Source organism: Tachyglossus aculeatus, chromosome 20 (genome assembly GCF_015852505.1).
Source record: "Tachyglossus aculeatus isolate mTacAcu1 chromosome 20, mTacAcu1.pri, whole genome shotgun sequence".
NCBI classification, from domain to species: domain Eukaryota; kingdom Metazoa; phylum Chordata; class Mammalia; order Monotremata; family Tachyglossidae; genus Tachyglossus; species Tachyglossus aculeatus.
Window position 1 is genome coordinate 32,649,047 of NC_052085.1, and position 25,606 is coordinate 32,674,652.

The 25,606-nt window shown below is 57.8% G+C and overlaps 1 protein-coding gene across 3 annotated transcripts; it reads left to right on the plus strand.

Annotated features, from left to right (window-relative positions):
* Positions 1-3,956: 3,956 nt before the first annotated feature.
* Positions 3,957-23,884, plus strand: RELT (RELT TNF receptor). 3 transcript variants are annotated; one of them, XM_038761840.1, is made up of 12 exons: positions 3,957-4,035; positions 14,149-14,225; positions 14,769-14,882; positions 14,979-15,145; positions 15,367-15,446; positions 16,778-17,023; positions 17,751-17,831; positions 17,943-18,063; positions 18,582-18,818; positions 19,645-19,828; positions 20,156-20,205; positions 22,788-23,884. In XM_038761840.1, the coding sequence occupies exons 2-11, from the start codon at positions 14,181-14,183 to the stop codon at positions 20,201-20,203; spliced, it is 1,323 nt and encodes a 440-aa protein (XP_038617768.1). In that variant the 5' UTR covers positions 3,957-4,035; positions 14,149-14,180; the 3' UTR covers positions 20,204-20,205; positions 22,788-23,884. The 3 variants fall into 3 exon arrangements, with proteins under 3 accessions (XP_038617768.1, XP_038617769.1, XP_038617770.1); XM_038761841.1 differs by having other exon boundaries at positions 20,156-20,204; positions 22,783-23,884; XM_038761842.1 differs by having other exon boundaries at positions 17,943-18,024.
* The last annotated feature ends 1,722 nt before the right edge of the window (positions 23,885-25,606 follow it).

Below are 25,606 nucleotides of genomic sequence, written 5' to 3' on the forward strand. Positions count from 1 at the left end.
CTCACAGTCTCAGAGAGAGGGTCAGTGCCTACCTTAGCCCCATTAAAGAGGAGGAAACAGATCCAGAGAGGATATGACTTGTCGAGCAGGCTTGAGGCAGAGCTGGGGCTCAGACCCAGGTTTCTCAGTTTCCAGCCCCACGCTCCTTACACTGTGCCAGGCTGAAGACAATGAGGATGAAGGCAAAAGGGATCCAGACAGACAGGTGATGAAACGGTCAGAGGAGTGGGGGAAACAGAGGCAAGAAGTAGGTGAACAGAGAGAGGATGACTCATTGGGCCGACAGACAGAGGGCAGGGAAAGGAGGAAGAAGAAGGTAAGGTGGGTTGAGGGTGGGTGAGAAAGGTGGAAGGGAAGGAGGAGGGGGAGAAGGACATCACCGATCTAAGCAGGATGCGGAGATCTCTGGCCAAAAGAGCAGAGGTCCCAGGGATCTTTCTCTCACCGCAGGAGGTGAGGGGCGTCAGGAGAAGCCCAGGGCATCTTGGGGAGAGGAGAAGGGTTGGGGGCGACAACCAAAGGATAGGGGATGTCTTGACTGGAGTCCCCGGCCTGGACTGGTGGGGAAGGGAATGTCTGGTGGGGAGGATGGGGCAGGAGGATCAACTGGGGAGGAGGTGGAGGGGGTATCTGACACAGAGTAGGTGGGGCTGAGCTTCAGAGTGAGGGCTCCCGGCAACCACAGTTTGGGAGAAATTAGAGTCACTTAATCAGGAGAGTAAATAATAATTAGCTTCCACCTGATCTTCCAGGCCCCCTCCAGCTCTTACTGGAGACAAAGTTGCATCCCTTTGCAGCCCCCGAGAAGGGGCGTACAGTAGCCTCCGATACATCTCAGCCGCCAGGGAGGGCAAAGTCAGAACGGAACTGCACCCCAGGATCCAAACAGGGGTGGCCCCCCTTCTGCCCCAAGTCCCTCCCTCCCTACCCCCTGTTTTCTCGCAGCAGGGGAGCCCCCTCCCCTTGCCTCTACTCCCGGGCACAGCAGACCCGGGGGCCCAGCAGAGGCCAGGGGTTGGGAGGGCTACCCTTGATAGGTAGGAAGGGGCCCATCCCTGGCTGGGTCCAAGAGGGCAATTATTTGAACAGCATCAGAGGAAGGGATTGGGGGTCTGTGGGGGTCTGTGCCACGCCAGAATCCTTTGCTCCACATGTGGGTTGGGCATCTAGCCTCCCCGCAGGGCCCCAGAGTCCCTCCCATCAGGGAGACCCTTGCCCTTCACAATTCTCCTCATCATCATTATCCCCCTAGTGCTAGACTGGGTGCCCACTGGGTGCCACACACTGTATCGGGAACTTGAGGACCAGGCAGACGGAAGAAGTGGAAGTTACCATCCTGCTCTCAAAGAGCTACAGGGGAGAGAAGAGACTTTCGTTCATTCAATCGTATTTATTGAGCATTTTCTTTGTGCAGTGCACTGTACTAAGCGCTTGGAAAGTACAATTCAGGAACAGAGACAATCCCCACCCACAAGAACTCACAGTCTAGAAGGGGGAGGGGAGACTTGAAGAGAAGCTATCCCCAGGTCAGAGTGAGAGAACTGATGCTGCACCAGACCCTACGGATCGAAGCACCAAAAATGAGTGATCAGATGCTCCACAGAGAAGGAGATGTGAAGGCAAGGCTGTGAGCCCGTTGTTGGGTAGGGACCGTCTCTATATGTTGCCGACTTGTACTTCCAATCGCTTAGTACACAGTAAGCGCTCAATAAATACGATTGAATGAATGAATGAATGAATGAATCCGGGAAGGCCTCCCGGACGAAGGGGTGAGGGCAATGCGAGCAGAAGAAAGACATGAGCAACCGGGGTCACAATGTCCCCTGCCGACGGGCAGAGGGACCAGACGATGCGGGCTGCGGGCCGCCGGGCTTCCTCCCATCATGAGAAGCAGCGTGGCGCAGTGGAAAGAGCCTGGGCTTTGGAGTCAGAGGTCATGGGTTCAAATCCCGCTCCGCCACTTGTCAGCTGTGTGACTCTGGGCAAGTCACTTCACTTCTCTGGGCCTCAGTTCCCTCATCTGTAAAATGGGGATGAAGACTGTGAGCCCCCGTGGGACAACCTCATCACCTTGTACCCTCCCCAGCGCTTAGAACAGTGCTTTGCACATAGTAAGCGCTTAATAAATGCCATTATTATTATTATTATTATTATTATTATTATTATTATTATATTATCACCCCGCCGCCTCCCGCCCCGGCCAAGGGAGAGCGCCCTCCCTTTAGCCCCCACTGCCGGCCTGGGAGGGGAGAGGGCAGACTTGGGTGACCACATTGTCGTGGGGCATCGCCCTTGGTCCCGAATGCCCCACACTACAGCGCTCTTCCTCCCTTCAAGACCCTACTGAGAGCTCACCTCCTCCAGGAGGCCTTCCCACACTGAGCCCCTTCCTTCCTCTCCCCCTCGTCCCCCTCTCCATCCCCCCATCTTACCTCCTTCCCTTCCCCACAGCACCTGTATATATGTATATATGTCTGTACATTTTTATTACTCTATTTATTTTACTTGTACATATCTATTCTATTTATTTTATTTTGTTAGTATGTTTGGTTTTGTTCTCTGTCTCCCACTTTTAGACTGTGAACCCACTGTTGGGTAGGGACTGTCTCTGTATGTTGCCAACTTGTACTTCCCAAGTGCTTAGTACAGTGCTCTGCACACAGTAAGCGCTCAATAAATACGATTGATTGATTGATTGATTGATTCCCGGGGCCTCGGGGTTCCGCAGACTCCGTCCCGGAGGGTTGGGGAGGGAGCCGGGGAAGGGCGGGGAGGGAGAAGGGGCTGTCAGTCAGTCAGTCAGTCACCCACGGGGACCACAGCCTGCAGCGGCCGGCGGGGGGGAGCTGGAGGACGGAAGGAGGAGGAATCACTGATCCTATCCCCCCCTCCCCCGTCTTTCCTCATCCGCCTTCGCTCCCCTGCCGCTAATCTCCTCACCGTTAGGCCTCGTTCTCTCCTGTCCCGCCATCGACCCCCGGCCCACGTCCTCCCCCGGGCCCGGAATGCCCCCAATCCCTCTGCCCATCTGCCAAGCTAGCTCTCTTCCTCCCTTCAAGGCCCTACTGAGAGCTCACCTCCTCCAGGAGGCCTTCCCCCACTCACCCCCCTCCTTCCTCTCCCTCTCGTCCCCCTCTCCATCCCCCCATCTTACCTCCTTCCCTTCCCCACAGCACCTGTATATATGTATATATATATATGTATACATATATATGTATATATGTTTGTGCATATTTATTACTCTATTTATTTATTTATTTATTTTGCCTGTACACCCCCCCACCCACACCCCCCGCCGCACTACATCTCCCGGCATGCAAGGCGCCCCCCGGCCCTCTCCCCCCCTCGTCCCCCTTTCCATCCCCCTCATCTTACCTCATTCCCTTCCCCACAGCACCTGTCTATATGTATATATGTTTGTACATATTTATTACTCTATTTATTTATTTATTTTACTTGTACCTATCTATTCTATCTATTTCATCTTGTTAGTATGTTTGGTTTTGTTCTCTGTCTCCCCCTTCTAGACTGTGAGCCCACTGTTGGGTAGGGACCGTCTCTATATGTTGCCAATTTGTACTTCCCAAGCGCTTAGTCCAGTGCTCTGCACGCAGTAAGCGCTCAATAAATACGATTGATTGATTGATTGATTGCCGTTCCGCCGGAGGGGCGCTTAGTCCAGTGCTCTGCACACAGTAAGCGCTCTATAAATACGATTGGTTGATTGATCGCCGTTCCGCCGGAGGGGCGGCAGGCGGCGCTCCGGAGCAGCCGTCGGTGGCGGCTCGGGTGGGAGCCGAGCCGGAGCCACGCCCCCTTTGTGACGTCAGAGAAAGGGGGCGGGGCCTTGAGGCGATTCATTCAAAAGGAGCGAGGGGTGCGATGCCCTCTGTCCCGGCCGGTGCCCTCCTGCCCGGCGCTACCCCTTTCCTGCCCTGCCCCTTCGCCCCCCCTCCCCCACCCCCGGGGAGGCCTCGTCTGGCGCTGCGGGCCGCCCGGGATAAGGGTTCGAATCCTACCACCGCCGTCCCCCCGGTAAGCGAGCCCCGCGCTGCCCTTGGGCAGAGGGAGTTGGAGTTGGCATGGGACGCTCGTGGGGCCCGGGCTCCCCCGTCTCGCCCCGCCGGCCCTCCTTCCTCCCCTCTCTCCCGTCGCTTGGAAGCGATTGTTCTCCCCGGACTACGGGGCGGGGTGTCTAGGTGGGTGATGTCGTCTGTGTGGGGGGGTGTGGGCTCCTGTGATGGTGTGCCCTGATGGTGCCCGTCGGGGCTCCGGCCTCCCTATACGGGAGGAATGGCGGCACAGAGGATGAGGAGGGAAGGGGGCGGCCGACCCTCCGGCCCCCGCACAATCCCTCTGGCCCATTGCCACTTCCCCCATCCCTTTTTTTTTCCTTTTTTGATAGCATTTATTAAGCGCTTACTATGCGCAAAGCCCTGTTCTAAGCGCTGGGGAGGTTACAAGGTGATCAGGTTGTCCCAAGGGGGGCTCACAGTCTTTATCCCCATTTTACAGTTGAGGGAACTGAGGCCCAGAGAAGTTAGGTGACTTGCCCAAAGTCACACAGCTGACCAGTGGCAGAGCCGGGATTCGAACCCATGACCTCTGACTCCAAAGCCCAGGCTCTTTCCACTGAGCCACGCTGCTTCCACTGAGCCACGCTGCTTCCCTTTCCCCCAGTCCCCAAGCCCTTGACCCATTTCTGTCTGGGATCTCAGGTCGCACTGCCCCGGGGGGCAGTGCCCTCCCCGGCTTAGCTGTTGGGGGTGAAATCGTTGCCCCCCCTCCAGCTGCCTGCTGTGGCCCCCGGCCTCAGGCTCCCCCAAATCCAGAAGCCTCCCTTTGCCCCGGGATCCCTTTTAGACTGTGAGCCCACTGTTGGGTAGGGACTGCCTCTATATGTTGCCAATTTGTACTTCCCAAGCGCTTAGTACAGTGCTCTGCACATAGTAAGCGCTCAATAAATACGATTGATGATGATGATGATCCTCTGGGACTACGCCGTTGGAGTGCCAGCAGCCCAAAGGACATCAATCAGTCAATCAACGGTATTTGCAGAGCACTGTACTAAGTGCTTGGGAGAGACTGGAAGCTCGTTGGGGTCAGGGAACGTGTCCCACTGTGTTCTCCCAAATGCTTAGCTCAGTGCTCTGCACCCCGTAAATGCTCAATAAATAATAATAATGGCATTTATTAAGCGCTTACTATGTGCCAAGCACTGTTCTAAGCGCTGGGGTAGATACAAGGTAATCGAGTTGTCCCACGTGGGGCTCACAGGCTTAATCCCCATTTTCCAGATGAGGGAACTGAGGCCCAGAGAAGTGAAGTGACTTGCCCAAAGTCACACAGCTGACAAGTGGCGGAGCCGGGATTCGAACCCATGACCTCTGACTCCAAAGCCCGGGCTCTTTCCACTGAGCCCCGCTGCTTCCCTAAATACAACTGCCTACAACAGAATCAGCTTAGTATAGTGCTTTGCGCACAGTGAGCGCTCAATAAATGCGATTGAATTCGCAGACATATTCTTCGCCCATAGGAACTTACGGTCTAGAAGGACGAGTGTGTTGTACTTGTCTTGCGTACGTGGCGGTGCCATTCACCGGCCTCGAGCTGGCCGGGCATTCTGGGCTCAGCTCAGCGCTGACTTGGCCAGGAATGGGCTCTTTTTGGCCCATATTCTCCAGGCTGTGAGGGATCCCCAAAGTTCACCTAGTCCACCCCCCCTGCCTCCCCAGGCGGACGACTGTCCATCCAGCCTGGTTGTAAAAGGCTAGAGAACATGGCACTCCTAGCACCCCCAGGGTTAGGCCGGTTCTATGGCCTCCTACCTCAGAGTCTGGCCAGTCCTTCCTCTTATCTCCCCTAAATCTCTCCTGCTGCAGCCATCCCTGAGCTCTGTTCTGCTGTAGGGTGGTGATAGCTGCCTGAAGCAGATATAAACCAACCCAACCCCTCCTCCCCAGCCCAGCTGGCCCCAGAAGGGGTGAGGTCCGGGGGTCAGTTGGTTAGCGATGGTGTTTATTGAATGCTGCCTATGTGCAGAACGCTGTGCTGAGTTCTCATAATTGGGCTTGCTGCTTGCAGCCTTTGCGTACATGCGTCCCTGCCCCAGCCTCCCACAGCCTCCCCCGCTGCCCGACAAAACAGAGGGAGCAGAAAGGAAGGGAAGAACTCAGAGGGAAAGAGAAGTTCAGGCCGCCCTTTGGTCTGCTGTGACCTCTGCGGGTGGAGAAATGAAACCCCCCCGATGATGGATCCAGTGACCGGCTCCCTCCCCACGGTGTTGTTTTGTTTTCTCTCTTTCTGCTGCCCTGTTCTCCCTCTGGCGATAAGTATTGGGTGGCTGGGAGGGGGGTCTCACAGTCCGTCCACACCCCCAGATCCAACTCAGTCCCCAAAACTTGGGGTAGGGAAAGTAGGAGTGAGATTGTTCCTAAATTTCCCCTTCTGGAAGAGCGTCTGGGGTGGGGGGCTGTTCATCTCCCCTCCCTACCATGGCCCAGTTCTTTGGGGCTTTGATGGGGGCCAGGGAGAGGCTGCTGGACCCCCTGCCTTACCCTCAGGGCTGAGGGTACCTCCAGCCCGTCCCTACCTGCCCTTTGCCCAGGGCATTGGTGTGGTTGGGGGGGTGGGGGGTCCAGGCACCCCTGGGATTTCCAGGGCTGATGACCAGTGGCTGTCAGGGACCAGCGGGATTGAGGACATCAGTTGTGTGTGTTTGGGGGAGGGAGGGGTCTGTCTGTTTGTTTCCCCATCAATCAATCGATCGTATTTATTGAGCGCTTACTGTGTGCAGAGCACTGTACTATGCGCTTGGGAAGTACAAGTTGGCAACACCATCCCCGGTGTGGGGAGCTGGACTGGCTCGGGTTGTTTGTTGACTGACCTACCAATCTGCCCAGGACAGGAGTGGAGTCCTGCTTGGAGGCAGGGGACTGAACAAGATGACTACTTTGAACTGGGTCACCTTGTGAGGTCCGGGACTAGTGGATGGAGCAGGAGGGAGATCCGGGGGGACTCACACGCTGAGAGGTGCAGGGGCACTCCGCGGGGGGAGGCCCAGGGGCCAGACCTGGACCCTGCTGGGGAGGATCACAGGGAGGTCAGAGTTGGGGTGGGGGCACAGACCACTGCCCATTCCATTTTTTAAAATTGTATTTAAGTGCTGTCTATGTGCCATGCACTGTACTAAGCTCTGGGGTAGCTACAAGCTAATCAGGTTGGACTCAGTCCGTGTCCCACCTGGGATTCACAGTCTTAATCCCCATTTTACAGATGAGATAACTGAGGCACAGAGAAGTGAAGTGACCTGGCCAAGGTCACATAGAAAACAAATAGTGGAGCTGGGATTAGAACCAAGGCCCTTCTGACTCTCAGGCCCGTTCTCTATCCATTAGGCCACACTGCTTCTCTCCATCCTAAAGGGTGAGCCTCTGTTGGGGCTAGGATCAGGAAGGGGCTGGGGGCCCAGGCCGATGGCACCAGGCTGTAGTAGAGCTGCAGACCCCCCCAGCTCTATACTGATCCTTGGGACCACCCGGGGCGGGTCTACTTCCCCCATCCTCCACACCTGGACAGACAGGCACACATCCCTCCCTTCTGGACAGACAGCCACCCTCCCCCTGCCCCCATATACATGCACACTCCAGACAGACAGCCGCACACCTGCGTGCACACACATGCACCCTCTGGACAGACCCTCACACTCTTAGAAGGGCAGACAGACACACACGTGGAAGGGCAGAGGTGGACCCCCGGCCCAAGCCTCTTGTGATCCTTCCCACGGCTCAGGAGGCCTAGTAGGTTTGGTTCTGTGCCAAGTTGCAGGTCATCAAGGCTGAACTCTGCATTATGAGCTGGAGGTACAAGACCCACCCTGAGCTGAGCCATCCACGCTGGGTGTTTGGTGCTGGGTGTCAGGCACTGGGTGCTGGTGTTTAGGGCTGGTGTTGGCAGTTGGCATTGGGAGCTGGCGCTAGGGGCTGGTGCTGGGTGTTGAGGGCTGGGGACCTGTGCTGAGTGCTGGGCACTGGGGGCTGGACTGGGGGCTGGATGTGGGCACCTGGAACAAGTGCTGGGCGTTGGGTGCTGGGGGCCAGCGCTGGGTGCTGGGCAATGGGAACTGGCACTAAGGGTGGTGTTGGGTACTGGGTGCTGGGGCCGATGTTGGATGCTGCTGTCGGCTCCTTGGGGCTGACCCTGGGCACTGGCTGGTTTGGGGCTATCAGCCTTGCCCCAAGGCTCTCCCTCTTGTTGAGTCCATTGTTAGGGAGGAAGCCTCCCCTTGGATGGGGACAACTAGATTGCCCGGTCCAAGCCGCTCCAACAGCCTAGACTGCAGCAGGTCGGATATGGGTTAGACTTTAGGGGAGATGCCAAAGGGCCCAAACCTCCCACCAGGGAAGTTTGCCTCAGTGCTCATCCTACTGGCGGCACATGGATCTCAAGCCCCAGCCCGGCTCCGGCTGCTGGTCTCAGGGCGGTGACAGAAATGAGGGAATTAGGGGAGTTGAGTGTGGAGAGGGGTGGGAGCAGCTATGAAGAGAGGGGAGGGGTGCGCTGGGTGAATGCATGAGTGTGCGTGTGAGTATGTGTGTAAAATAAGATGGGTGACGTGTGTGTGTGTGTGTCTATGCGGATGCATGTGCGTGGCTGGTGCCCTCTTGGAGCGACCCTGCTCTGCATTGCAGTGGGTGTCGCCAGCGCAGCCAGCCAGTCGCCTCCTGCTCCAGGGTCTTGGTTGTTCGTCCCTGCTCCCAGCTGAGCCCCTGCAGCCGGCCCCTCGCTGGCCCCTTGAAGGGGAGGTCTGGCCATCCCCGGGAGTGGGGAGTGGGGGGCTGGGTGTACAGGAGACCCTGCCCTTGACGGGGTGGGGAAATCCCTGCAGCAGGCCGGGGTGGGGGGAGAGACTCCAGGACCGGCCTGGGCCGCTCTGCTCACTCAGTCACTTGGGTTCCTGCAGGCCGGGCCATCTGCCCAGGAGAGGGAAGTGGACACCGCGGTGGGGGAGGGGGAAGGAGTCTTCCTGGGGCCCCTGGACCAGTCAGAGTCACGTCTGGAGAGAAGGGGCCAACACGGGGCGCAGAGGGCTCTGACCGCCCCTCCACCTCAGTTACCCCCACCGACCACAGAACCAAGGCCGTCAAGAGAAGCAGCATGGCCTAATGGATAGAGCATGGGCCTGGGGCTCAGAGTGACCTGGGTTCTAATCCTGGTCTCCACCACTTGCCTGTTGTGTGACCTTGGGCAAGTTGCTTCTCTTCTCTGTGCCTCAGTTACCTTATCTGTAAAACGGGGGTTGAGACTGGAAGCCCCATGTGGGACAGGGACTGTGTGCAACCTGATTTGCTTGTAGCCACCCCAGTGCTTGGTACAGTACCTAGCACATAAGCACTTAACAAATACCATGGTTATTATTATTATCATTATTATCATATTAAGTCTACGCCCCTGACTCCCGGCAGGGCCTACTTTGGCGGTCGAGAAGGTGGCCGTGGAAATTCAGTTGTCAGTCGATGACCCCCGTTGTGGATCCTATGGGCCGGTGGCCGGGAAGTTCCCCTCCCTTCCCCAGGTCTCTCATGGGGCTGCTGCCCCCAAGCCTGGCCCCTGCTCCCTCCTCTGTGCTCTCCTGCCATGCTCTCCATTATATGACATTTTGCATTATCTGTGAATGCGCACGTGGATAACTGAGAGCTTTCTGCGCTTGGCTTTGCTGTGTCTCCTCTGGCCCCCTCACTGACCGTGTCCACGCCCCCGGCCCCAGGGAGGCAGGCCGGTCCTTCCCACCATGAGGAGGTGGGACACAACACACGGGTCACACAGCAGGACCAGAGGCCCTGAGCGCCCAAGTCCAGGCCTCCGCTCGCTGGTGGGCAGAGAGGCGGAGCCGAGACGCCTTGCCTCCTTCCCTCTGCCCGTCTGGCTAGCTTGCTGTGGTAGGGTCCAGGACTCAGTCAGTCAATCATATTTATCAATGCTTAGGGTGTGCAGAGCATTGTACTAAGCACTTGGGAGAGTGCAATCTAACAATAAACAGACATTCCCTGCCCACAACAGTCTAGACTCCCCGGGGGGTTGATGGAGGGTGGGGATCCAGACCTGACACGAGCCGCCCCACCCCCAACCATGGGTGGGCAACAGGGACCAGTGCTTTAGCTCCTTGTCCATCTACCCTGGAGTCCCGGCCCATTCAGCGCCCCCCACCCAAACCTCCCCTTCCCTGAGGTCGGTACTGAGTCGGTCAGAGCCGGAGCTCCCGAGGGTCTGAGACAAGGTTACTCCTGAGTGCTCTCCACTGAGAGCCTGTGGCCGCCACTGCAGCTGCCCTTGCCCCTATCCATGTCTACCCCTCTCCAACTCCAGTCTATTCTCCTTCGTGCCTCTAGCCTGCCTCCATCCTGGGATCTGTGGTTCTGCATTATCCATACTCCATCGTCCAATGGGTCACAAGAGCCAAGAGTGGGCAGTAGCTGGATCTGCAGGCTCTGCCCGCTCCAGGGCCGAGGCCCCTCTGGGCATGGAGAGCCAAGAGTGGACAGTAGATCTGCGGGCTGTGCCCGCCCCCAGGCCTCGGCCCCTCTGTCCGGCTCACAGGCAGCAGACATGCTGAGTAAGCAGCCGGAGGAGGGCAGATGTTGCTGTTGCAAATTAGCAGGTTGAGGAGACTCCAGCCCAAAGTGCCACCACCCACAGGGGCTGGGACCTGCTGAAGACCTGTCCAGCCAGCCAGCCAGCCGTGGACACTGTGATTAGGCGGGAGGGAGCCGGGACACACACACACTCACTCTTGGAGCCAGATACTGAGGGATGGGAGGGTCCAGGGGTAGGGGAGAAGAAGTCAGCGGCTGCTGGGAGCAGGATTGGAGCTGCAGTCGGAAGGATTTGGATCAGACATTAGGAAGCACTTCTTGATGGATTGGGAAATCCTAGGAGAGTCTCGGGGTGTTCTATTCCCCCCCCCCCCCCCCCACCGGCTAAAAGGAACCTCCAAAGGTCATTTAGTCCACACTACCACCACCTTCTCTTCTCTTTCTGAGACTGTCTCCGGAGGCAGGGGGATGATTGATTTGACCCCAAGGCTCTAGGGGCAAGGAGGAAGGAGTTAACAGAGGGGTTCTCCCTTGTTGGCCCCTTTTGCCTTCCTTCTCCGAGTCTCTCAGCCCTTGTGAGATTTCCCCTCTGGAATGGGACCCCCCCTCCCACCTACCTACCCACCCCTCCCTATCCCCCCAGCCCCGGGCAGGTCTGGGCACCTCAGATTATGTGTCACCTCAGATTATATATCACATCTGCTGAGGGCTGGTGGAAGGAAGCAGCCCCTGGGGGCCGACGTGTGTGTGTGTGTGTGTGTGTGTGTGTGTGTGTGTGTGTGTGTGTGTATGGTGGGGGGGTGGGGGCTGTGCTGTCTGGGAATCCTTTGTACTGAGGGTTAGTACCACCAGGAAACTTCAGGGTATGTAGGCTGGGTTAGAAATGAGTCCCTAATGAAGAGGTCCAGGCCCACTGGCTCCAGTTTCAGTGAATGGCCAGGCAGGTTAGGGGGTGGGGGCGGGGTGTTTGTGTGTAAGTAACTGGGTCAGTGTGTATGAGACTGTGACGGTGATTGTGTGTGTGTGTGTGTGTGTGTGTGTGTGTGTGTGTGTGTCTAGGTCAGTGTATATTAGACTGTGGGGGTGACTGTGTGTGTGTGCGTGCGTAGCTGAGTTGAATGTGAAACTGCAAGGGTGACTCTGTATGTGTGTGTGTGTGTGTGTGTGTGTGTGTGTGTGTGTGTGTCCATGTCCATCCATGGAACTGAGCTCACTGAGATCTTCAGCCTCAATTTTCAACCCCAGCTGGTGTGCTGCTGTGTTCGTTGCTATTGGAAGCGGCCACGCTGGCTCTCCCCTCACCCGTCACCCGCCCGCCAGCTCCTCTGTATTTCTGCCACTGCCACCATCTGCCACGTGCTCTGCCCGCAGGGTGGGGGTGGTATATTTGGGGTTTGGGGGCGTGCACACAGACAGGGCCCCGACTCCCTGTTGTCACGTGATGCAGGGCAAGTTGCTAATGGTCTCTGGGCTTCGTTCTCCAGTGCCCCGGCCCTGATCTCCACGCAATATGACCGAGGGTTGGGCCGGGGTGGAAGCAGTTTGGGTGAAGAGGAAGGGGTGGAAAGGAAGATGGTGTGGGGGAAGAACAGGTGGAATTTAGCAGATGGTGGACTGGGAGAGCTGAAAGTTGGGGAGGTGTCGAGGCTGGTAAGGATGGAGGTCTTGGTGATGGTGATAGGGAGGTCAGGAGGAGGGGCAGAGTTGGGAGGGAAGGGGAATTTTGGGAGTGGGCTGGGATCGAGAGGGGAGGGGGAGGTTAGGGGTAGGGTGAGGAGGGAAAGGAAAGGTTGGAAGCAGGCTGAGGAGGTGGGTTGGGAGAGAAGGGTGGAGGTTGATTTTAGCCCCTGAAAGACCCACCAGCCCTCAAATTCTGCAGGCAGATGATTCAGATGGGTTCAGGCTCCTGTGAGTTGGGGGAGCTGATATGAGACCCCGAAACAGGAACCAGCTCTCCGTTAGTCCCTGGGTCAGGGTTAAGGGTAGGGTTAGCCGAGAGGCTCCTGTACGGAGACTTGGGGCCAGTGGTGAGGGAGGGACTGTCTGTGCAGAGGCGGGGGGACGGGGTGACCTCTTGGAGACCCATCCATCCCCGCTTGGTTGACAGAGAGGAGCAAGGCTGGCGTGGGTTGGGCCGTGAGAAGGGTGGCCCCCACAGTTCGGAAGTGGCACCCAACACAATGAGGAAACTGAGGCCTGAGGCCAGAAGGGACCGAATCCCCTGCCCCAGACAGCAGTAGCCACCAAACCCTGGTTCCCCTTTGGCCGGAAACCCCCCTCCTCCCCCATCCCCCCCAACCCCCACCGTGGCCCTGCCCCCAACTTGGTCTTCTTCCTCCTCCCCCTCCCAGAAGTCTTCTCCATTTTAGCCCCAACCCCAGGCCCTGCCCTTCCGAGCGTAGCACCGAGAGGCCACCTCGCCCAGGTCCCTGCCTCTGTGCTGGCAGTCCCTCTTACACCATTGGCCCCAAACCTGCCTGCATGTTTTGTCACCTGTCTACATGTTTTGTTTTGTTGTCTGTCTCCCCCTTCTAGATTGTAAGCCCGTTGTTGGGTAGGGACCATCTCTATATGTTGCCGACTTGGACTTCCCAAGCGCTTAGTAGAGTGCTCTGCACACAGTAAGTGCTCAATAAATATGATTGAATGAATGAATGGTGGGGAGTCCCTCTGCCCCCGTGGCCATCTGGATGGGGGGGGTCCCATCTCTGGAGGCCTTCCTCAAGTCTGACCCTCCAGCTCCGGGCTTGCTGCTTAGGGCCCCAGGCTGCCCAGCTGCAGCCTCCTTCCCATGAGTCTGACCTGAGTCCCTCCCAATGCAGGCAGAGTTTGGTGTCTCCCTCTCCCCCACCATCCCTCTGCCACCCCACCAGCCCCAGGGTGGCCTCTGGAACATATCACCATGGAGATGGAGAGAGGGAGGGGCCTGATCAAGAGGCCCCAAGGGTGGTGGTGGTGGTCGGGTTAGGGGGGGACTCTCATAGCCGTGGAGAAGGGGGCTGAAGGAGAATTGAAAAGGAAACAGCAACTCCCCCTCCCCGGGCCCCTGCTTGTCACCGTCCACTGAACCACAGTAAAGGGCTCTGGAGCTCCACGCTGAGGGTCCTGGCCAGAGGGTGACTGAGGGGCCTGGTGAGTCTCCTGGAAAGAGAGGGGGGCAGGGGAGGGTGTGTGTGTGTGTGTGTGTTGAGGAGGGTGCAGGTTGCATGCCGCCCCATCTTCCCCACCAGTCTGTGTGTGTTTGTGTGTGTGTGTGTCCATGTTCGACAGCGTCTGTGTCTGGTGGCTGTGTGTGCCCATGTCCAGTGGCTGTGTGTGCCTGTGTTCTGTGGCTGTGGGGTGTCCTGCTCTGGATCCCTTTTCCCTTTCTGCTGTTCCCCATCAACTGCAGGAATAAGGAGAGCAGGTCTCCCCTGGCTGCCGAGTCAGGTTTGGCAGCTCTAGGACTGGGGATCGGAGGTGGAGGGGTGGGGGGTTCAGAGCAGAGAGGGGAGCACGTTGGATCCAAGAACCCAGGAGTCCCGCTCCCCCATTCCCCTATCCCTGTACCCCCCAGCTCGGAGACCTGGTCCCGTCCGGCCCCCGAGGATGAGGGGGGGCCCCCTCGGCTGGTCCTTCACCTGCTTGGCCACCGTGAGTAGCTGGGGGTGGGCGGGGGGTGGCGGGGTCAGGCAGAGAGCTGGGGCAGTCACAAACACACACACAAAACGAGCAACGGACACACACAATGCGCACAGCACACAGCGCACACACACTCTACATTCAGTACACATGCACAGCATGCAGTGCACACACCTCAAAAATGCACCCAGATGGCCCACAACGTACTCATGTTGTGCTGGGGTGGGCTGCGGGGGATGCCCAGTGATCATTTCCGCACCCTGGAGCTGAGGGCGGACAGCGGGCGCGTGGGCGGGCGGGTGGTTAGTGGGGCAGGCAGGCTGCAGGCTGGGGATTTGGGGAATTTTTTTCCTGACTTTCCCTCCTTCCCAGAAAGCAGGGTGGGAATTCCCTGCAGTCTTCTGGGAAGGGGTTGGGTTCGATGTGGGGGAGACGGAGGGAGCAGGACCCTCCTGGGGCTAGAGCAGCCCCTGGGGTGGGCTGGGATGGGGGTCCGTGCGTGGTCCTGCGCAGCCCCTCCCTGGGGCTCCCGACCATCCTGCTTCTTCCTTTCAGCTCCTCAGTTGGTGCCAAGCCTGCCTGCTGTCCCCTGGAGAGCCAGACTGCCCCACTGCAGGTGGCGGCTGTGCCTTGTGCCCGCAGTGCCCACCGGGCGAGGAACCAAAGCCGGTGCGCCTACCCCCCGTCGCTCATGTTGATGCCGGGCAGGGCCCCTTCCCCACCTCCTCGCCCCTGCTCAATCCCCGTGCCCGCCTCTCCCTGCAGGACCGTGGTTCCAGGCCGACCTGCCGCCCCTGTGCCCCCGGCACGTTCTCTGCCAGCTTCGGCCCTGAGCCCTGCATCCCCCATACCCGCTGCCAGGACTGGCGCCGGGGCCAGGCCACCCCAGGCACTGCGACCCGTGATGGGGAGTGTGGGGGCTGCATGAAGGGGTGAGCATCTGGGGGCCTGGGACCCCCTGCCAGGAGCTGACACCCCTTCCAGGGAGTCACCCACGCGGGATCCTGGACTGGGATGTAGCCCACCCCTATTTGGGTACAGTGGTGGAGGGTGGGGGAGAGGGGTTCTCCCTGCCCTTGGGGGGCCGGGGCTCAGAGAGGGTGGGCCCAGGCCCCGCTGCCCTGACCCTGACCCTGGGGTTTGTCTCCTGCAGGTTCTTCGCTGCCTCAACAGGGGCAGATGCCCGGTGCCAGCCGTGTACCTGGGCGCCCGCGGGCACAGATGCCTGCGCTGGTGAGTGCGGGGGACCACTTTCCCGGGATTGGTGTTCCCCTGAACCTCTCAGACTGGACCCTGGGCTGGCCTGTGGTCCCACACAGACATGCACAGGCACATGGAGAAACACACACAGACAAGCACACAGACCCCTGTGGCCACTGAAGCACAAGGCCACAGACACATGTACCCCTGTTGGGATGGCGGCTGCCCCCCTGTGAGCCCCCCTGCAAACCAGTTTCTCTTCTGGACCTGGCTACTGCCCAGGTAGTCTTCAAGCAGCTGGATGTGAGAGAGCGAGACTGGGGCAGGGAGCAGGACTCCCTGACTTGGGTGTTTGAGCTCTGGGGAGGGTGGGGGGTGGGCGGGCCAGAGACGTGAGGCCACAGGGGCTCACAACCTCTCGCCACATCACAGGGGGCAAGCAATCACTTGGTCCAGCCCCCTGTGTCTGGCTTGGGCCGCAGCCTGGGTTTTCCCTGTCAGAGAGATGTTGCCCCTGCTCCTCCCCCCGTCAGCCACTGTTGTCTGTCTGTCTGTGGCAACTGGTGGGCTGCCAGCTGCAGCTGCACACAGGAGGACATTGTCTGGGGGAGGCGGCGAGGGCAGAGAGCAGCCTCCCCATCCCCCCAGGAGCCGTCAGCCCTGGGAACACATTGCCCCTCAGGTTGGACACCCAGGGTACGGACAGGTGGGGGAGGAGACACCATCCCTGCCCTGGAGGGGCTGCCAGTCTGAGAGGGGAGAAAAGGGATGGACAGACACACACACACACACACACACACACTTTCTCACCTGCTGAGTCACAGCCCTTGTGTACCTTCTCTAGCAGCTGGCCTGGCCTTGTGCCCACAGCTTGGGGTGGCAAAGACAAAGGGGTATCTTGGGACATGACTCTGAGCGTGTGCGTGTGTGAGTTTGTGCATGTGCGCCTGCATGTGTGGGTGTTCGCCTGAGACACGGATGGTGGCCCATTTCAGTCAGGCCTCTGGTTAAAGCTGCACAGGGCTGAGGGACGTCTGGTTTCAAAAGGACACCTCGCTTGTCCCTGCAGTGGTTCTGACAGGCCCCTGACAGGGTCCCCTTCCCCCTCAGCCCCTTGCACCCCGGGCAGGGCCAGGCTTTTACTGCAACAAAAGAGGTGGAGGCTAAAACCGAGGGAAGAGCCTTCCCCGGAATGGGGGTGGGGGGTTGGGGGCATGAAGACTTTACCATCCCCAGTGCTGCACTTTTCCGGGCCTGAGAGTTCATGTGCCGGGGAAGGGCTGAGATGACCTCTCGAAGACCCTTTGGACTCCACAACTAGCCCCCTCAGTCCCTTCCGTCTGTCTGTCTGTCCGTCCGTCCAGGGGCCGAGGCGCAGTCGCGACGGTCGAGGCGTCAGTCCGGCCCCGCCGGGCCCCGGGCCCCGGACAACGGCACGCGGGAGGGGAAGCCAGAGGAGAGGAACACGCAGTTCACCGTCGTCGCCATCGTCCCAGTCTTCTGCCTCATGGGGCTGCTGGGCATCCTGGTCTGTAACTTGCTCAAGCGCAAAGGCTACCACTGCACGGCCAGCAAGGACCCCGGCCAGGACCACGGGGCCATCTGGAGCGGTCAGTGCCCGGGAACCGAGGCCAGATGGGGGCCGGGGCGTGATGTGGGGGACCCCCGAGGGGTCATTCGGAGGCGGAGCTGACAGGGAGTCGTGGTTGGGGGATGGGGAGTGACAGTGGTGGGAAAGCGTTGATAATGAGCATTGAGGCGGCTCAGAGAGGCGTTGGGGGGAGGGCAGAGGGCGGTCAAGAATAAACCAGCCCATCAGCTGTTCCCACAGATGGTGGTGATGGTGGCGGCGGCAGTAGGAGCAACTGGGGATCTGGTTTCCACCCTCGGGTTGCTCGAGTTTCAGAAGTCAGGGCTGGAGAGCCACGACTGGGAGGTGGAAGGAAGGGATGGATGTGAAAAGAGGGGCTGGGGGTCGTCCCCCGGGTTTGTGAGGCAGGGCTACCGGGCTTCCTGCCTTCTAGGAGTACAAATGTTCTCCTTCCGCCCTGCCCCCCGAGGCCAGCCGTCCCCTCGGCATACCCCCACCCCCGCCACCAAACGCGGAGTCCCTGTGCCGTCGGGGGCCATTGCGGTGTCCGGCCTTCTGTCCCGCTCTGGATCGGAGCAGGCCAAGCTGGGGCCTCCTCAGGCAGGAAAGGTTGAGGGAGAGCTGAGGGGTGGGGGAACAGCAGCTGCTGCCCCAGACCCTGGATCTATTTTGGGGCTGGGCCGTGGCGGGACCAAGAAGGCCATGGTGACCGGGGGCTATTGACCTTTGACCCTCTCCCCCACCAGGAACCAGTCCTGCGTACTGTGCTGACGACGCCAACGAGGACACGATTGGGGTTCTCGTCCGGTTGATCACGGAGAAGAAAGGTGAGGGGTGGAGGGGGTGGCCCTGACCTCTGACCCTCCTCCCCCCGACCCCCTAGGGCCTGACTGCCACCTCCATCTTTGCTTTCCCCTTCCTGTGCATCGGTTGTACAGAGAACGCTGCAGCGTTGGAAGAGCTACTGCAGGATTATCACAGCAAACAGCTGGTGCCGGCAGACCCAAACCCCAGCAACAGGTCAAGGGCCCCCGGTGGAGCTGACCGCAAGCACCCCAGGTCCCTCCCTCCCTGATTCTGGACCCCGAATTAGGCTCTTCTCTCGGCCCTGCACCAGAGGCAAATTAGGGGGTGGGAGATGGGCTGGCCACAGTAGGTGGCCCCTTCAGAGGAGAGGTTGTATCAGCCCACTGGACAGAGCCCCTGAGACTCGGAATGGGCCCATATCGGGGCTGCAGCACCCCAGCTCATTCCTCCAAACCGGCCCAAGGTGTAGGAGTGGGAGAGGCCAAGGATGCTCTGTTGCCTCCAGACCTTTAGCCTGATTTCTTTGACGCTGGATCTGCAGCGGGCCCCCTTTTCCCCCGTTCCTCCCCGGCCGAGGGTGCAAGGGCACGGGACTGACCTGGCTTGGAGGGTATGGGGTGGTCACTGGAAGCTCAGACGAGGTAGCAAGGGGCTGGGAGATTCGCTCCCAGAATCACACCACACCACACCATTGGCACCCCCCAGGAACCTCCCCTGGCTGACTGACTTGGCCGGCTGGGGTTAACCTCTTCCTCCCCGCCCCCTGACAGGCTGCCTCTGCTCTGCCAGCATCAGCAGCACCTGCACACGGTGCAGGGCCCGGCCCCCCGCACCGGCCCCGGCTCCGGCTGCTCCCGCTGCAGCCAGAGGAAGTGGCCAGAGGTCCTGCTGTCTCCCGAGGCGGCTGCCGCGGCCACGCCAGCCCCCAGCGCCCTGTCCACCCGCAGCGCCAAACAAGGGGCCAGACCCGGCCGTCAGGGAGAGATCACGGTCCTGTCTGTGGGCAGGTGAGGCCTGCCTGTCGTTGGCTTGGAGGTGGGCGGGAAGCAACACGGAGGGAGGCTGGGGAGAGGAGGGCAGGATCGAGGTCTCAGGCGGGGATCATCACCACCACCCCCGGGACCCGGCGTACCAGGCTCCCCTTTGCTGCTCGGGCCCGCCGTCCCCACGCTGTATTCTCTAGGGAGCAGGATGGGAATTATCCAGGTCTAGTTGCTGCTTCCAGTTCCTTATCCAGTAACCATTTCCCGCTCCCAAGCCCCTTCCCAAACTTCCAGAGGAAACTCCACCTGCTGTACTGCTTGGGGGCCCCAGCGGGGCAAGACTGGGTTGGGGGGCATCCTCAGGTTGTTATCACTACTATTATTATTATTATTATGGTATTTGTTAAATGCTTACTATGTGTCACGTACTGTTCTAAGACCTGGGCTAGGTACCAGTTAACCAGGTTGGACACCGTCCCTGCTCCACCTGAGGCTCATAGTCCAAGTTGGAGGCATTAGGATTTAATCCCCATTTTACTGCTGAGGAAACTGAGGCACAGAGAAGTAAAGTGACCTGTCCAGCGTCACACAGAAAGCCATTTAGCAGAGCTGGAATTAGAACCCAGGTACTCTGACCCCCGACCCATGCTCTTTCCACCAGGCCATGTTGCTTCAGATCTGGGCTATCCGCGGCTCGGAGTGCACTGAGCCTTCATTCCTGCTTCTAGGATGGATTTTGGCCATTGGGGGACAGGGATTGGGAGTGGGCGGGGAAGGGGGACGTGGGGGATGGGGGGGACGGGGGTCTTTTGCACCTGCATACTCGGTGCTGGCTCCGCCCCTCCCCCAGGTTCCGGGTGGCCCGCATCCCCGAGCAGAAACCGAGCCTGATGCTCCCGGAAGTCCGGACCATTTCGGAGGCGAGTGTGAGTGAGCTGGTCGACCCCACGTGCGGTGCCCCTCCCGAGCAGAAGCCCCTGCTGGTCCACGGGGGCAAGGCCAAGTGGCAGAAAGGAACTGATGGGAAGCAAGAGGTGAGTGGGCTCGGGGGGTGTGGTGGGCACGGGCTGACCTCTGACCTCACAGGGACGTGTGACCGGTGAGCACAAGGTGACATCAGGGCCCCGCTCCTGCCGGGGCTACGGGTCCCCACCCTGTCCTAGCCTCCATCCGAGTGAGAGAGATACCAGCTGAAGGCTCACAAACCCATGGGCCCTTTGCTTCCAGCCCTCCCGTCCCAGGTGGGACAACATGAGCGGGAGGGAGGGCGAGCTGGTCAGCGGGGAAGGACCGGCAGGGAGAGGGTGCTGGGTGGTCCTGCAGAGAAAGCCCTGGGCCTAGCTCCCCGCTTCTCCCTCCAGGACACCCTCTACGTGGTCCGGCTCAGCGAGTCCAACCTTGTCATATGAAGGTATGGCCCATTCCCACCTCTGATCCCACCCTCTCCTGGTTCATCCACCTGGAGCTAAAGACGCCGGGAATATGCCCACCGATACCCCCTGCTGCCAACCTGCAGGCTGCAGGGGGGAAGCAGCGTGGCTCAGTGGAAAGAGCACGGGCTTGGGAGCCAGGGGTCCTGGGTTCAAATCCCGGCTCCGCCACTTGTCAGCCGTGTGACTTTAGGCAAGTCACTTAACTTCTCTGGGCCTCAGTGACCTCATCTGTAAAATGGGGATTAAGACTGTGAGCCCCACGAGAGACAACCCGATCACCTTGTATCCCCCCCAGCGCTTAGAACAGTGCTTTGCACATAGTAAGCGCTTAACAAATACCATCATTATTATTATTATTATAACTGTCAGCTGTGTGACCTTGGGCAAGTCACTTAACTTTTCTGGGCCTCAGTGACCTCATCTGTAAAATGGGGATTAAGACTGTGAGCCCCACGAGGGACAACCCGATCACCTCATATCCCCCCCAGCGCTTAGAACAGTGCTTTGCACATAGTAAGCGCTTAACAAATACCATTATTATTATTATTATTATTATAACTGTCAGCTGTGTGACCTTGGGCAAGTCACTTAACTTTTCTGGGCCTCAGTTACCTCATCTGTAAAATGGGGATTAAAACTGTGAGCCCCCTTGTGGGAGCAACCTCATCACCCTGTAACCTCCCCAGCGCTTAGAACAGTGCTTTGCACATAGTAAGCCCTTTTCAAATACCATTATTATTATATAATTATAATTATATATTATATATAATCATATTGTTATATATTATTATGATATATTAATAATAATAATAATAATAATAACCTCAGGATTGCTGTGCAGTGACACACTGCCCCCTGCAGCCCAAATATGTGCACGCGCAAGCACTCCAGTTGAGTGCCTACCGTGTGCGCAGCACTGTACTAAGCACTTGGGAGAGTCCAATAGTATAGAGTTGGTAGACACCATCATCATCATCAATCGTATTTATTGAGCGCTTACTGTGTGCAGAGCACCGTACTAAGCGCTCGGGAAGTACAAGTGGGAATAATAATGGCATTTATTAAGCGCTTACTATGTGCAAAGCACTGTTCTAAGCTCTGGGGAGGTTACAAGCTGATCAGGTTGTCCCACGGGGGGGCTCACAGTTTTTTAATCCCCCATTTTGCAGATGAGGTAACTGAGGCCCAGAGAAGTTAAGTGACTAGCCCAAAGTCACACAGCTGACAATTGGCAGAGCGGGGATTTGAACCCGTGACCTCTGACTCCAAAGCCTGGGCTCTGTCCACTGAGCCACGCTGATCCCTTCCCACAATGAGCTCCTGCACAGACCAGATTCATTCATTCATTCAATCGTATCTATTGAGCGCCTACTGTGTGCAGAGCACTGGACTAATCAATCAGTCGTATTTATTGAGCACTTACTGTGTTCAGAGCACTGTACTAAGCGCTTGGGAAGTCCAAGTTGGCAACATATAGAGACAGTCCCTACCCAACAGTGGGCTCACTGTCTAAAAGGGGGAGACAGAGAACAAAACCATACTAACAAAGAGAAGCAGCGTGGCTCAGTGGAAAGAGCGCGGGCTTGGGAGTCAGAGGTCATGGGTTCGAATCCCGCCTCCCCCACATGTCTGTTGTGTGACCCTGGGCAAGTCACTTCACTTCTCTGTGCCTGAGTTCCCTCATCTGTAAAATGGGGATTAAGACTGTGAGCCCCACGAGGGACAACCTCATCTCCTTGTGTTCCTCCCAGCGCTTAGAACAGTGCTTTGCACATAATAAGCGCTTAACAAATACCAACGTTATTATTATTATTAACAAAATAAAATAAATAGAATAGATATGTACAAGTAAAATAAATAAATAGAGTAATAAATATGTACAAACATATATACATATATACAGGTGCTGTGGGGAAGGGAAGGAGGTAAGATGAGCGCAAGACTAGCGCTTGGGAAGTACAAGTCGGCAACATATAGAGACGGCCCCTACCCAACAACGGGCTCACAGTCTAGAAGGGGGAGACCAGATCTCCCCAGGCAGAGTTACACACGTGTACACCAACAGGAACACACGTCCACCCTCAAATGCACACACACACACAAACAGGCTCATGTATTTTGAGACACAAACTTGGCCCACACATTTGCCTTTACCCTCACCTCACACTGACGGGCCCGTGGGCATCCATTTCTTGTCAGTGCACGTTGTCCAGACACATGTGAAAAACGCATTCATGCTCAAATGAATACAAATAACTATGCACACCTACTGGATCTTCCCTTTGCACAAAAATTCCAGTGGCCTTGCTTCTCTTTTTGCTTCCATTTTCTTCACTCGGTCTCCAGGCCCGGACACTGTTGGACTAGTTCAACCATCTGCCACTTGACTCTTTCAGCTGCGCATCTATGCTGGGCCCACCCTGACCCCCAGGTCTTCTATTCCCCAGCGACTTTACCCTGGGGAGCTTGGGGTTGGGGCGGGACATCTCTTGGGCGGGTGGTGCAAAGGGGAAGGGATCTCTGTCCCTAACCCTAGCTGCTGGGTTTCTCCCCACGCCAGGACCATGCCTGAAGCTCTGCCGGTCCCACCTCATGGTGCTCTTTGGGGCTGCCGATCCAGTTGACAACGCACAAATCGGACGACGACGCAAGGACCAGAGCCCCCTGCCTGGGGCAGCCCCATCCCCCATGCCAGGCTTGGCCCCCAGTACTAGGCCACAGGGTGGGCCGGTCACCTAGAAGGGGGCAGGAGGGTTAGGGGTCATCAGGAGGTGGGGCACAGACTGTAGGAGCCCCCCGTTCAGGGAAGGGGAAGGAGTGGGCACGGGTGAGGAGAGAAGGCACTGACCATTGCCTGCCCCTTCCACTTTCCTTCCTCCATCAGAAGGCGGTGCTAATAGACCGTGCTCCCCACCACAACTGAGCGGCTCCTTCCTCCCCTCATTCCTCTGACTTTCTGCAGTGTGGAAGTCGGGAGGAGGTCCTCAGCCCCTGCCAGCAACCCCCTCCCCTGCTAGTCATTTGAGAAAATAAGTAGCCACGCTCCCACCTTGCTCTGCGTGACTCTGGGTCCTTTCTGTTACAGGGCCTGTCCACATCCCCCCCTCCGTCCCCCCCCACAACAATTGCTTCTGGTTCCCAGACCTACTTTGGGGAGGAGGAGTGGGGAGGGACCAGCCACTGAAGGTGGAGGGAGGCTCAAGGTTTGGGGTATACCGAGTGTGGATTAGGCACAGGCCGGGTTTGCTCTGTGCTGATTCTGTCCCCCACTGCCCACACTGCTGTCCTCTCCTGGTTTGTGTTTGTGCTCAAGGACTGAAATATTAGCCGCAGCAACAGCAGCTCGAGATGGAGAAGCATCTGTATCTGCCTTTGCCCCGTCGACTCTTTCCCCGCTCTGTCCCGGCCCCAGCGGGCTCGGGCATTAAGTGGGTGCTGGGCAGGGCCCAGGCCCTGCTGTTCCCCCTTCTCTTCCCTTTCCCCGTCACTGTCTGAGTGTGTGTGTGTGAGAGAGAGAGAGAGAGAGAGAGAATGGTAGTGATGCAGCGGGGAGGCTGGCTTGTCCCCTTAGGTTTGATTTATTTATTGAATTTTGGTTTGGCCACCTCCTCCTCAGTTGATTTCTGTATGTTGGATAATAAAAGTCGGAAATCGTGAGTGGTGGAAAAGCTATTTTTCAACCGGTGGGGTGGGGCCGGGGTGCCCTTCCTATCCATCTCTTGTGCTCCCCTCCCCTTCACCGCTCTGTCCCTTGTAATGTTGGCCCCCTACCCACCCTGTGCTGGCCATGAGGAGGAAGAGGCATAGCCCCTGCCCCCTCGAGTGGGAGGAGCAGACAGGAGGCGGGCACACACACACACACACTCTACACCCACACACTCTCTCTCTCTCTTGCTGTCTGTCACTCTCTGCTAGGCACTGGAGGAGAGTCAGAAGACTCTCCCTGCCCTGAATCTGGTAGGGAGACAGGACACATACGCGCGCGCGCGCGCACACACACACACACACACACACACTCTCTCTCTCTCTCTCTCTCTTTTTCTCTCCCTCTCATTCTCTGTGCTGGAAGCTGGAGTAGGGACAGAAGAAGAGACACAGCCCCTGCCCTTAGTGTGATGGGGAGACAGGACACACACATTCACTTTCTCTCTCTCTGCTTGGCGCTGGAGGAGGGACAGAGGCAAAGACATGGCTCTTGGCCCCTGAATCTAACAAACAGAGACAGGACACGTGTGTGCACACACACACACTCTCTCTCTCTCTCGCTGTCTGTCACTCTCTGCTAGGCACTGGAGGAGAGTCAGAAGACTCTCCCTGCCCTGAATCTGGTAGGGAGACAGGACACATACGCACGCACTCACACACTCTCTCTCTTTCTCTCCCTCTCATTCTCTGTGCTGGAAGCTGGAGTAGGGACAGAAGAAGAGACACAGCCCCTGCCCTTAGTGTGATGGGGAGACAGGACACACACATTCACTTTCTCTCTGCTTGGCTCTGGAGGAGGGACAGAGGCAAAGACACGGCTCTTGGCCCCTGAATCTAACGAACAGAGACAGGACACACACACACACTCTGTCTCTCTTTTTCACTCTCTGTGCTGGGCACTGGAAGAGGGACAGAGAGAAAAGACAAAGCCCCTGCCCTTGAGGGGTTGCCAATCCGATAGGGGATAGGACACACATATACTCTGGGGGCTGGGAGTGGGAGGGGGAGGAGAATAATGAAGGTAATGTTTGTGGCTTCCTCTCTCCCCACCCCACCTGGGTCATCTCAAAACCCAGAATGACCACCAGGAACCAGGACCCCTCGGTGATGGAAACTCCCTGCTCTGAAGGGCAAAGGAGGGGGAATCGCTTCCTCAGCGTGGCTCAGGGGAAAGAGTACGCGGTTGGGAGTCAGAGGTCATGGGTTCTAATCCTGATTCCCCCACTTGTCTGCTGTGTGACTTTGGGCAAGTTACTCAACTTTTCTGTGCCTCAGTTACCTCATCTGGAAAATGGGGATTAAGACTGTGAGCCCCACGTGGGACAACCTTGTATCTCCCCCAGTGCTTAGAACAGCGCTTCACACATAGTAAGCACTTAACAAATACCACCATTGTTATTATAATGGATAGAGCACGGGCTTGGGAAGCAAGCTTGAGAAGCAGCGTGGCTCAGTGGAAGGAGCACGGGCTTTGGAGTCAGAGGTCATGGGTTCAAATCCCGGCTCCACCAACTGGGCCTCAGTTACCTCATCTGTAAAATGGGGATTAAGACTATGAGCCCCCAGTGGGACAACCTGATCACCTTGTAACCTCCCCAGCGCTTAGAACAGTGCTTTGCACATAGTAAGCACTTAATAAAAATACCATTATCTTGGGAGTCAGAAGGTCATAAA